Source organism: Colobus angolensis, unplaced genomic scaffold (assembly GCF_000951035.1).
Source record: "Colobus angolensis palliatus isolate OR3802 unplaced genomic scaffold, Cang.pa_1.0 Scaffold108, whole genome shotgun sequence".
Classification (NCBI taxonomy): domain Eukaryota; kingdom Metazoa; phylum Chordata; class Mammalia; order Primates; family Cercopithecidae; genus Colobus; species Colobus angolensis.
Genome location: NW_012111808.1, coordinates 5,025,613 through 5,039,211, shown reverse-complemented (window position 1 = coordinate 5,039,211; position 13,599 = coordinate 5,025,613). Strand labels below are relative to the sequence as shown.

At 41.9% G+C, this 13,599-nt stretch overlaps 1 protein-coding gene across 1 annotated transcript in view; it reads left to right on the top strand.

The window, feature by feature from the left end:
* The window catches only part of ATP8B1 (ATPase, aminophospholipid transporter, class I, type 8B, member 1), an 81,308-nt gene that overhangs the window by 62,924 nt on the left and 4,785 nt on the right, over positions 1-13,599 (top strand). The window contains exons 19-24 of the mRNA XM_011949533.1: positions 1,138-1,270; positions 2,257-2,545; positions 8,348-8,571; positions 9,690-9,773; positions 11,058-11,303; positions 11,613-11,751. Of these exons, the coding sequence (XP_011804923.1) occupies positions 1,138-1,270; positions 2,257-2,545; positions 8,348-8,571; positions 9,690-9,773; positions 11,058-11,303; positions 11,613-11,751 (1,115 nt within the window). The remainder of the gene's footprint in view (positions 1-1,137; positions 1,271-2,256; positions 2,546-8,347; positions 8,572-9,689; positions 9,774-11,057; positions 11,304-11,612; positions 11,752-13,599) is intronic.

Genomic DNA, 13,599 nt, shown 5'->3' with positions numbered 1-13,599 from the left:
AAAGAGGACATACAAATGGCTGATAAACATGTGAAAGGATGCTCATCATCACTAATCATTAGGGGAAGAGAAATCAAAACCAAAGCAAGACAATACCTCACACCCTTTAGGATGGATACTATCAAAAACAAAACACAATAGAAAATAACAAGCATTGCTGAAGGAACCTTTGTGCGTTGTTGATAATATGTATAAAATGGTGCAGCCACTATGCAAAACAGTATGGTGATGCTTCAGAAACTTTTAAAAAGAATTACCATATGATTCAACAATCCCACTTCTGGGTATATCCACAAAATAATTGAAAGCAGGATCTCAAAGAGATACATGCACACCCATGTTCATAGCAACACTGTTCACAGTAGCCAAGAGGTGGACACAACCCAGGTGCCCATCATTGTGTGAATGAATAAACAGAATGTGGTGCCTCCACATAATGGAATATATTCAACTTTAAAAAGGAAGGAAATTATGGCATGTTATATAGATGAACCTTGAATTATGACATGTTATATAGATGAACCTTGAAGACATTATGCTAAGTGAAATCAACCAGTCACAAAAAGACAAATACTGTTGGATTTCACATATATGAGGTATCTAGAGTGCTCAAACTCATTCAAACATAAAGTAAACTGGAAGTTACCAGGGACTGGAGGGTGAGTGAGATGAGGTCTTATTGTATAATAGGTATAGAGTTTCAGTTTTGCAAGATGAAAAAGTTGTAGAGATTGGTTGGATAACAATGTGACTATAGTTAACATTACTAAGCTATACACTTAAAAATAGTCAAAGCCTGGGATATGGCGAAACCCTATTGCTACAAAAAATACAAAAATTAGCCAGGCATGATAGTGTGTGCCTATAGTCCCACCAATTCAGGAGGCTGAGGCAGGAGAATCACTTGAGCCTGGGAGGTCAAGGCTGCAGTGACCCATGATCGTGCCACTGCCCTCCAGCCTGGGCGACAGAGTGAGACCCTCTCTCAAAAAAATTATAATGAAAATAAAATAAACAAAAATAGTTAAGATGGTAAACTTTGTTTTTTTGTCACTTTTTTTTAAGTCAAAATTATCTCAGAGTCAAGGGCCTATTTATGGTCTTACACTTTAAACACTTAAATTTGCTTTCCCCTAGTTCTCTTCTTCATGCAAGGATGGAAAACCAGAGGAATAGAGGTGGAGTCTATGCAAAGTTTGCACCTCCTGTGCAGGAACCTTTTTTTCCACCCGGTGGAAACCGTGCGTTAATCATCACTGGTTCTTGGTTGGTACGTATCACTAGTGTATCTGTGCCTTTAACTCAGAAGAAAGAAGTTCTTTTGGGACCACTTTTAGATGCTTTTGCATGTTAACTGCCAACCTAAAAGTCTCTTAGCCTATACATGAAAGTGCGATTTTTCCAAGTTTAAGACTTAATAGTATATGATATATGAAAGGATGTATACCAAAGAGGTAAAAGTGGTTATCTTGGTTTATTAATTAATGGGTATTTTTCATTTTCTTCTTTATAGATTGTTGGATTTTCTAAATTTTTGTTGCATATACATTTTTTCTAAATTTTTGTTGCATATACATTTTACAAGCTAGATGTGGTAGCATGTGCCTGTAGTCCCAGCTACTCTGGAGGCTGAAATAGGAGGGTAGTTTGAGCTTAGGTGTTCGAGGCTGCAGCATGCAATGATCATGCTTGTGAATGAATAGCCACTGCACTTCAACCCAGGCTACAAGACACCATCTCCATTAAAAATATATATATATATATATATAGCCAAGCACGGTGGCTCACACCTGTACTCCCAGCACTTTGGGAGGCCAAGGTGGGTAGATCACAAGGTGAGGAGATGGAGACCATCCTGGCCAACATGGTGAAGCCCTGTCTCTACTAAAATATAAAAAAAAAAATTAGCCAGGCATGGTGGCGCACACCTATAGTCCCAGCTACTCAGAAGGCTGAGGCAGGGAAATCACTTGAACCTGGGAGGTGGAGGTTACAGTGAGCCAAGATCGTGCCACTGCATTTCAGCCTGGCAACAGAGACTCCGTCTCAAAAAAATACATATATATATGTGTGTGTGTGTGTATATATATGTATACACATACATATACATGTTTTGATTATAAAATCAAATTTGTTTGTCAAATATAATCAGTGATACAACCCAAAAATTATCCTTCACATAATTTAAATCTTGGGAATGGTGCTCCTGGGGTAAAACTAAAATGAATGTAACCTTTTCCCTCTCTGATTTCACAGAATGAAATTCTTCTCGAGAAAAAGACCAAGAGAAGTAAGATTCTGAAGCTGAAGTTCCCAAGAACAGAAGAAGAAAGACGGATGCGGACCCAAAGTAAAAGGAGGCTAGAAGCTAAGAAAGAGCAGCGGCAGAAAAACTTTGTGGACCTGGCCTGCGAGTGCAGCGCAGTCATCTGCTGCCGCGTCACCCCCAAGCAGAAGGCCATGGTGGTGGACCTGGTGAAGAGGTACAAGAAAGCCATCACGCTGGCCATCGGAGACGGGGCCAATGATGTGAACATGATCAAAAGTGAGTCATGCACCGACGGCCAGTGGGGCCCAACGTGCTAGAGAGGAAAAATGGCTGGAATGTGTAGGGGGTGGTTTTTTGTTTTTTAGATTTTACAGCTTAGGTTTTCATAGAACAGATGTTTCATAAAGCAACTTAACCATGACAACACCTGTGACCCTACCCCCGGAAAGCCCATAGCCCATCAGGAGGAAAGAGTATCGCTGACAGGGCTCCTGAAAGATGCTAAGAGGAAGATAAGGTCTATGGGGGGAATTTATCCTTATATTTTTCTTCTTTTACATAGATGTGGTGTATTTTTTCCCCTCTTACTTGTTCTCTTCCCATATTTCGGGTTTATTAAAAGCCCTGATATTGGCTGGGCACAGTGGCTTACGCCCATAATCCCAGCACTTTGGGAGGCCAAGGTGGGCGTATCACAAGGTCAGGAGTTCAAGACCAGCCTGACAAGATGGTGAAACCCCGTCTCTACTAAAAATACAAAAATTAGCCAGGTGTGATGGTGCACACTTGTAATCCCAGCTACTCGGGAGGCTGAGACAGGAGAATCACTTGAACCCAGGAGGCGGAGGTTACAGTGAGCTGAGATCGCGCCACTGCACTCCAGCCTGGGCGAGAGAGTGAGACTCCATTTCAAAAAAACAAAACAAAACAAAACAAAACAAAACAAAACCCTGATATTTAATAAGTTTTGTGAGACATAAATTGTTGAGCTCTGGTGCTTGCTTTGACAATGTCATTCCCTTTCACCTAAGCATTTCTTTCTGAGACTTTCTTCCTACCTTTGGTAAATCTGTGGGAACTTCATCATTGGGTCACCTGGAGTGAGTTTAGAGTTTTAGCATTGAAGAAAAGCTTCCATGTTCTCTCACCATCCTCCTGACCTCCCTAGAAGGCTGCCTTTTGCTGGATGCTAGAAGTTAAGTCCACACAAGTAAAAGATTGAGTCCTGCCTTGCAGAAATACAGTTGTGCCAGTATCAAAGCCTGCAGAACCACACCCGTAGCCCTCATCTCTATGTATCTCTATGTCTGAATCCTGTTCCTTTTTCCTCCCTCTGTTACTATAAGGGAGTATCTTGTAATAAAAATACTCAAACTAATGACCTGGATATTCGTCCTCATCCTATTGCCAAAATCTGGTGTCACCTCGGGCTTATGCTCAGGTTTCAGTTTTCTCATCGGAAAAGAAAATAATCCCCAGTGTCACCTCCAGCTCTGTCGTATTATCACTAAGCTGAAGTATTACCTGACGGTACATAGGTAATTGCATGTTCCTGTGGTGCTTAAATGCATTATATATAACTAGACTTTTCAGTCTATTTTGTGGCTCATGAGTCTGTCTCTTTCTTTTCTTAGTCTCCTCCTCCTCCTCGATGTATACTAAGAATATTCCAACTTTATCTTCCTCAACAGGAGTCAGCTATATGACGTATGTCATCTTGCCTTCTTTATCAGTGTGTATATCTGTCGTCACCAGCAGTTTAATTCATCCACATGGTTTTTTTTGTTTTTTTGTTTTTTTGGGTTTTTTTGGTTTTGTTTTTGCATGTGCTTGCCCTACCATGCAAATGGTATTGCTTGCTTGGAATTAGATCTATCTCTTTCCTCCAGAGCCAGCCAGCTCTAGTTTATTTTCCATTACGTACCTTTAACATAACTAGCTGTGCCAAAAGGACAAGTCAAACATGATTTTTATTCAGTTATAAAGTAGTCTTCTAGATAATGGGAGCGGATGGATTTGCTTTGGAGATTTATCAACTGATTATGTGACTTAGGCTTGAAACATTTTGTTCCTCTGAGTTCGGCAATGAGAGGGATTGCACAAACTCAACGTAGATAATCTTAGAGGGGCTTGTTTTCCTTAAGTTGTTTTAAAATTTTTATGAAGCACTGTTATATGCCAGGTGCATTTAGAAAAAAAAAGAAAAAGAAAAAGAAAAAAGAAGAAAGGTCTCCCTCTGTGACCCAGGCTGGAGTACAGTGGCACGACCTTGGCTCACTGAAACCTCTACCTCCTGGCCTCAAGCAATCCTCCCACCTCAGTCTCCCAAGTAGCTGGGACTACAGGCATGAACCACTATGCCTAGCTAATTTTTGTGTTTTTTGTAGAGTTGGGAATTTGCCATGTTGCTCTGGCTGGTCTCAGACTCCTGGGCTCAATCAATCTGCCTGCCTCAGCCTCCCAAAGTGCTGGGATTACAGGCATGAGCCACTGCACGTGGTCCCAGGTACTTTTATATGTAACTTATAGAGCATCCCTTTGGGATAAAAATATAGGAAACTTTGGGGGTCTCCTTAGAAGTTATACAAGTAGTATTAGTGCCTTTATGTACTTTGTAAAAGCTGTCATTTCTTCCAACTGCATCAAGAACAATATACAGAAAGATTAGCCAAGTATGGTGGCACACACAGGTAGTCCCAGCTACTTGGGAGGCTGAGACAGGAGGATCACTTGAGCCTGGGAGGTTGAGACTACAGTGAGCCATGTTTGCGCCACTGCACTCCAGCCTGGGTGACACAGCAAGACCCTTTCCCCAACAACAACAAAAAAGCACACACACACACACACACACACAGAAATTGTTGGTTATAAAGTAGTCGAGTGAAATTCAAGTGTCAAAAAATAATCTGAGCATTTGCTAATATTCATGTTTAGCAGTGTAGTCTGGAAGAAGTGAAGGAATCATGACCCACCATGTTTTTGCCCCTAGCAAGGATCCAAGGACTATCACAGACTGCCTTCTCCCTCTATCCTACCGGAAGATATCTCATACCAGCTGGGTGGATGTTGTCTCTTCTTGGTCTTAGACCCTGAGAATGTACATGAAGCAGGAGAGAGATAAAGGCAAGGTGGGGCCCGGTGGCTTATGCCTGTAATCCCAGCACTTTGGGAGGCCAAGGCAGGCAGATCACTTTAGGTCGGGAGTTCGAGACCAGCCTGGCCAACATGACGAAACCCCGTCTCCACTAAAAATACAAAAATTAGCCGGGCATGGTGGCGGGCACCTGTAATCCCAGCTACTCGGGAGTCTGAGGCAGGAGAATCACTGGAACCTGGGAGGCAGAGGTTGCAGTGAGCCAAGATCATGCCACTGCACTCCAGCCTGGGCAACAGAGCAAGACTCCATCTCACAAAAAAAACAAAAAACAAACAGACAAGCAAAAAACACACACAAAAAACGGCAAGAGGGATTATTGCTGCAGTGAGGAAATAATCCTTTTGTTAAGGAATGATAAAGGAGTGCCTACCAGTGAGTCACCTAACACCGCATTTGAGATTTCAGGAAACTCTAAGTGCCTATACTTAAATTTTACAAAAAACACCAATGTCACCTTATAGTGTATCTGTTCAGTGCTTTTGGTTGCCCTGGGAACTATGACAGTGTTCATTTCACATCTGTCCTTCGTCTCCTCAGTGGGAAAGTTGAGGACTGGGGCAGGACCAGGGCCTGGGACAGGGGTTCCTCTTCCTCAGCCACATCAACCAAGAGAATCTCAGCATTTTCCTCGGTGGCTTGTTCAGGAAAGAAAAGGCCATGGTTTGGCAGGAAAGAGCAGTTTGGCAACCATGCTGGTCATAGGAAATATTTGTGTGTTTTCAAAGAGATCATAAATATTATATGAGATGCAATTTGTTCTGTTTTTTAGAACTGTAAAGTGTTACTGAAAACGTAGGTTTGGAAACGTCACCACAGTTGTGTTTTGAATTGCCAGACCTTGTGTTCTATAACTAGGGCAGGATTTTTGAAGCTTCTTTTTAGTTAGAAACGCCGCAGCTTTGCAGCCACTTTTCAGGGTCTGAGTAACGATAGGTTGTGTTCTCCAACATATCTTTTCTAAATGATCTTGTCTATCTTCACATTCATTACTTTTAAGACCCAGACAAAACTAATCATTCTCTAATTTGAAAGTATTATTTATGACTATTGGAAGGATTTTATACATTCTGGAAACCTTCCCCCTGTAAAGAAAAAAAAAATGTCTTAAGGTCCTTGAGGGCCATGAATAAGACTTTGAAAGTCTAATAGTTTCTTAGTTAAAACTCTTTTGATTACAAGTATTGGAGAACAACCAAAGCTAGCTTAAGAAAAAAGTAAATTTGAGGGGTGGGAGGCGAGGGGAGGGAACCTAGAGGACGGGTCAATAGGTATGGCAAACCACCATGGCACACGTATACTCAAGTAACAAACCTGCATGTTCTGCACAGGTATCCTGGAACTTAAAAGAAAAAAAAGAAAAAAGTAAATTTATTTAAAAAGATACAAAGACACCTCCTGTTGCCCGAGAAGCAGCCAGGCCTCAGGAAGATACTGGAACAAAGACATAGATTTGCACTGGGAACCCGGTGTCGATCTCTCTCTCTCCCCCTCTGTCTCCCTTTCCTCCTCCTTCCCCTCTTTCTCTCTCTCCCCTCCCTCCCTTCTCCCCACCCTTCTCTCCCCTCATTCTCTCCCCCCATTTTCTCCCTCCATTCTCTCCCTTCTCCCCACCACTCTCCCCTCCTAGTTTTTTTCTCTGCCCCTTAGAAATCTTCAGGAAGAAATATATCTATTTTAGCCAGGCACAGTGGTTCATGCATGTAATACCCCAGCATTTTGGGAGGCCAAGGTGGGTGGATCACCTGAGTTCAGGAGTTCAAGACCTGCCTGGACAACATGGTGAAACCCTGTCTCTACAAAAATTAGCTGGGTGTGGTGGCGCACACCTGTAATCCCAGCTATTCAGGACGCTGAGGCACAAGTATTGCTTGAACCCAGGAGGCAGAGGTTGCAGCGAGGCAAGACTGTGCCATCGCACTGCAGCCTGGGTGACAGAGCAAGATTTCATCTCAAAAAAAAAAGAAGAGAGAGAGAGAAAGAAATATAACTATTTCTTACCTCAAGAATTTAGACCTTAAAATTCTAGACACAAAATAACTGACTTCTAATTCCAGGATATCAAGAGACAGACTGGCTCAACTTGGGTTTTCTGTCAGTCAGGCTTTAGCATGGGAAACAGACCCCAGTTGGTATTTAAGCAAGAAATGATTAAGACAGGGGACTAGGTACTTTCAAAAGCTCTGGATGGTCTACAGAAGCAGGTTCTAGGCTGGGTCACCGACCAGAAGAGCTTCTACCCTTCTGGTAAGTGGTAAGAGGTTCCTCTAAAGAGCTTCTAATTAAGAAGCCTGTCAACATTCAGGTAGCTGGAAAGTAGATATGAGCTCTGCTGCAGAAATGCCAAAAGAGGAAGGGATGCTGGGCTCTGATTCACTTCTGCTTCCAAGTCATAAGTGGATCTAAACAGTGGAACCTAATCACAAAAGAGCCTAGCTGCAAGGGAGTCTGGGAAATGTAGGGTTTTTATTTCCTTTCCCATCTCTCTAATTAGAACAAGGGTGGAACCAAGTTGGGGGAGCTGATTTGTAGTATCTACCACAAATTATGTATCTGCCCATGGCAACAGAGCTGTTGCCAAAGAGGCAAGGACACAATGTACACATGGGTGCCTGGGGCTCACCCTGTGGGTGGAAGGGATGGCTGTGATCTGGGCAGATAATCCAAATGGAATTCACCACCCACATGAGATCCTTTCCCAAATATTTATGGAGGCCCTACTATGTGCTCTGTTTAGCAACTTGTAACTGACTTTGAGTTGAGTTCAGGAGCTGGGGGCGAGGGATGGTGAGCAAGAGCTTCTGTATTATTGTTCCATCAATGTCTGTCTTTGTTTTTTGTTTGCTATGGAACCTTTTTATCATCTGATGTTTTGTCTCACAATTGGCTTATGATTCACAGTGTTTTCTCTCTCTGCCCTATAGCTGCCCACATTGGCGTTGGAATAAGTGGACAAGAAGGAATGCAAGCTGTAATGTCGAGTGACTATTCCTTTGCTCAGTTCCGCTATCTGCAGAGGCTACTGCTGGTGCACGGCCGGTGGTCTTACATAAGGATGTGCAAGTTCCTACGATACTTCTTTTACAAAAACTTTGCCTTTACTTTGGTTCATTTCTGGTACTCCTTCTTCAATGGCTACTCTGCACAGGTAATGTAATATTGTTGTTATTATTGTCATTTACTAAGTAGAGCTCTTAAATGAATAAAATTATAGTTCTGAGAAACCAAATTGTTTCTTCTATATTTGTAGTTTTGGGGCTGTGTCTCCTTACAGTTGGGGCATAATTAAGAATGATCACGACTTCTCTAAATGTTTCTGGTGCTGTAAAAACATTTTGCCTTAGAAAGGAAGGGGTTTGGCCGGGCACAGTGGCTCATGCCTATAATCCCAGCACTTTGGGAGGCTGTGGCAGGTGGATCACCTGAGGTCAGGAGTTCAAGATCAGTCTGGCCAACATGGTGAAACCTGGTCTCTACTAAAAATACAAAAATTAGCCAGCTGTGGTGGCAGTCACCTGTAATCCCAGCTACTCGGGAGGCTGAGGCAGGAGAATCACTTGAACCCGGGAGGCAGAGGTTGCGGGTGAGCCAAGATTGTGCCATTGCACTCCAGCCTGGGCAAGACTTTGTCTTTGAAAAAAAAAAGGAGGGGATTTGCTTGTATGCTTTTGTCTTTATCTTTGGTTATTTTTTCATGTTACCTTGCCATTAATAGTAGTGATAACGGGGCTGGGTGCAGTGGCTCATGCTTATAATCCCAGCACTTTGGAAGGCCGAGGTGGGCAGATCACCTGAGGTCAAGAGTTGGAGACCAACCTGGCCAACGTGGTGAAACCCCGTCTCAACAAAATATACAAAAATTAGCCAGACATGGTGGCGTGTGTCTGTAATCCCACCTACTTGGGAGGCTGAGGCAGAAGAATTGCTTGAACCTGGGAAGCAGAGGTTACAGTGGGCCAAGATCGTGCCACTGTACTCCAGCCTGGGCGGCAGAGTGAGACCTGTCTCAGAAAAAAAAAAAAAAAAGAATAGTGATAACAGGCCAGGCACATAGACTTTTGCCTATAATCCCAACACTTTGGGAGGCTGGGAAGGGGAAATCGCTTAAGGCCGGGAGTTCGAGGCCAGCCTAGGCAACATAGCAAGACCCCATCTCTGTTAAAACAAACAAACAAAATGTTAAATAAAGGAAGCAGAAGAGTATGTGCTAACTAGGCTGGCATGTGTCTTTGTTGGTGACGTGGAGCCTCTGTCCTCCCCTCACAGACTGCATACGAGGACTGGTTCATCACTCTCTACAACGTGCTATACTCCAGCCTGCCCGTGCTCCTCATGGGACTGCTCGACCAGGTAGGAGCCTCGCACGAGCAGGGACACTTCAGGACAGATGAGCACGCGTTAGAGAAGTCCCAAGCAAATGTTTCAATGCATTCTTCTGGTTTACTTCTTTCTGATCAAACCCTATTATAATTCTGTTGTCACGGCCGTGCTTCTTGTTTTGTAGTAAGGAAAGAGGATTTCTCTGTAGTCCCTGCTACTCGGGAGGCTGATGCAGGAGTATGATTTGAGCCCGGGTGTTCAAGTCTAGCCCGGGCAACAAAGTGAGACCCCATCTCTAAGACAAAAAAAAAAAAAGAAAGAGAGAGAGAAAAGAGGATTTCTGTGACTGGGGTTAAATTCATTGGCACATGTATTTGTTATGTTCCTTTTAGACAGTAAGACCTTACTATGAAGATACCTGAAGGCATGGTGGATCATACCTGTAATCCCAGCACTTTAGTAGGCTGAGGCAGGCAAATTGCTTGAGGTCAGGAGTTTGAGACCAGTCCTGGCAACATAAGGAGACTCCATCTCTACAGAAAAACTTAAAAACTAGTAGGCATGGTAGTGCATACCTGTGAAGTCCCAGCTACTTGGGAGGATGAGGTGGGAGGATCACTTGAGCCTCAAAGGTTGAAGCTGCAGTGAGTTATGTTTGGGCCACTGTGCTCCAGGCTGGGCAACAAACTATCTCAAAAAAAAAAAAGAAAGAAAAGAAAAAAAAACACCTGAGAGTCCAATATGTCTCTACAATAATAATTTACTCATTTTAAAAGTAAGTTTAAATCCTTTCCAAAATTTATGTAGCCAGTGTATATTTTTATCTAATACCAATTCTTAAAAAGAAGCACTATAAAGACTAAAAAATAATAATTTATAATTAACTCATCAACTTGCATGAGAAAATTTTTTCCCAAAGGATTTGCAACAATATATATTCAGTCAGGAGGTAAGAATAGCCTCAGGAGGTAAAAATTCACTCAGGAGGTAAAAATACCTCACTCAGGAGGTAAAAAGTAGCAAAAAAAAAATATTTTTTTGATATTACTAATTTGTTTTCTTTCCATAAGTAGCAAAGTAATAAACTTATACCTAGCCCATCTCTAAATTAAATATTAAGTAATGGTGGTCTAAACAATGAGGTGGAGCTCTGCACACCACAAATATTGCAGGATTGATCGATCATCTTGTTCAGTTTGTGCCTTCCTAAAATTCAACAGCAGGCTGCAACTTTTTGTGAGATATTAATTATAACGTATCTCTGACTGCTTTGACCTGATGAATAAAATACCATCATTTTGTTTTCTCCTTAAGGATGTGAGTGACAAACTGAGCCTCCGATTCCCTGGGTTATACATAGTGGGACAAAGAGACTTACTATTCAACTATAAGAGATTCTTCGTAAGCTTGTTGCATGGGGTCCTAACATCGATGATCCTCTTCTTCATACCTCTTGGAGCTTATCTGCAAACGGTAGGGCAGGATGGAGAGGCACCTTCTGACTACCAGTCTTTTGCTGTCACCATTGCCTCTGCTCTTGTAATAACAGTCAATTTCCAGGTACGTGGCTTGCATTGGCCGTATTCAGTGTCTATTGGTACCTACCTATATTTCTGTATATAGGGTGGCGTGCACATCCAACTGACTCCCACTGCACCTGTGCCACTTACAAAATATAAATGCTATTTTCATCTCTTATACCAAGCACATTTTCTATTTCTTGCCTGAGTCAAGGATGGTTTAGTTTCTGGTCCAGTATTCAAGCCACATCATGCCTAACGTGCTGAATTCTGTTTTCAGGATTGTTAGATCCTTTATTTCTTGCTAACTCCCCAAAATGAGTGCTGTTTTTCTCTGGTTTCCCAACAGATTGGCTTGGATACTTCTTATTGGACTTTTGTGAATGCTTTTTCAATTTTTGGAAGCATTGCACTTTATTTTGGCATCATGTTTGACATTCATAGTGCTGGAATACATGTTCTCTTTCCATCTACATTTCAATTTACAGGTTGGTATTTTCCAAATTCCAAAAATAAACGTACAGACAAATGTCAGTAGTTTAGATTTTGACGTAACTTCTGGTAAGTAATAAAATATACAAGGTGGAATGGCCAGGAGCAGTGGCTCACACCTATAATCCCAGCACTTTGGGAGGCCGAGTCAGGTGGATTGCTTGAGCCCAGCAGTTCAAGACCAGCCTGGACAACATGGCAAAACCCTATCTCTACAAAAAATACAAAAAAATTAGCCATGCATGGTGGCACATGCCTGTAGTTCTAGCTACTGGAGAGGCTGAAATGGGAGGATTGCTTGACCTGGACGTTGTGGCTACAGTGAGTTGTGATCGCACTGCTGTACTCCAGCCCAGCTGACAGAGCGGGACCCTGTCTCAAAAAGAAAAAAACAAAGCAAAACAAAACAAATATATACAAAATATAAAGTATTGCTAGTGAAAATTAATGTTCTGTCTGGAAATTAGTGGTGATGGTGGGTTGAAAGTGTGTAACATGACGGGAGGAAAACAAATTAAAATAGCTTTACAATAGCGCTGTACGTCTGTTGAATTAGATAACTTAAGACTTAAAAGGCTAAATAAAAGCCTATTCTTTCTTTCCCATAAAACCTAATATTGGGGTGAGATGTGGTGGCTCATGCCTGTAATCCCAGCACTTTGGGAAGCCAACACAGGAGGATCTCTTGAATCCAGGAGTTCAAGACAAGCCTAAGCAACATAGGGAGAACTCCTCTCTACCCCCCCAAAAAAAAGAATTGAAAAAAAAGTAATGGGCATGGTGGTACACACTACACACTGGTGATTCCAGCTCCTCAGGAGGCTGAGGTGGGAAGGATTGCTTGAGCCTGGGAGATCGAGGCTACAGTGAGCCATGATTATGCCACCCCAGCCTGGGTGACAGAGTGAGACCCTTTCTTAAAAGAAAAATCCCCAAAACCTAGTATTGGTAGGTTTTTGGAAAAGTGAGTATACAAGTATTGCTGGTAACACTGCAATATATTTTAAGTTTTCCAGACATCTGAAAATGCATAAAGGATTATAAAACTTTTTACACATTTTGGCCAGGTATTTCTACTTGGGGAAAGTATCCTAAGATAATAAAACACACGAAGTTTTGGCAAAGCTAATTTGTACAGATGGCTCCACCATAACATTTCTAATTGTAAACAAGAGGAAAAAATGGAAATAACCCAAGACCTAAGAATATTATTAAATTAGCTAATCGTACCATGAAATACCAATATGATGAAATTCTAGAATTCAAAAGTGGTCAACATTATTAGAAACACGTGCGCAGGCCAGGCACAGTGGCTCACCTCTATAATCCCAGCAGTTTGGGAGGCTGAGACAGGAAGATCACTTGAGCCTAGGTGTTCAAGACCAGCCTGGGCAACATAGCGAGACCCTGTCTCTTAAAAAAATAATAATAAAGTAATAAAAAAGAGACAAATAAGAAATATGTGTGCAGAGCAATAAGTAAATTGATAGAAAACAAAATAGTTATGTGACCAATGATTATAATTGCATAAAATATACGACAAAATGACAAATGCTAGAATGAATTTGAAGTGATAAAAATGTCATAAATATTATAAATATAAAATGTTAATAAAAATTAATTATGAACTGGAATTCACGAGCTTCTTATTTTGAATAGAGAGCTTGGGCTCACAATGAAAAACAGTCCCCATAAACTAGTTTCCCTGGCCGGGTGCGATGGCTCATGCCTGTAAACCCAGCACTTTGGGAGGCTAAGGTGGGCAGATCACGAGGTCAGGAGATCGAGACCATCCTGGCTAATATGGTGAAACCCCATCTCTACTAAAAAATAGAAAAAATTAG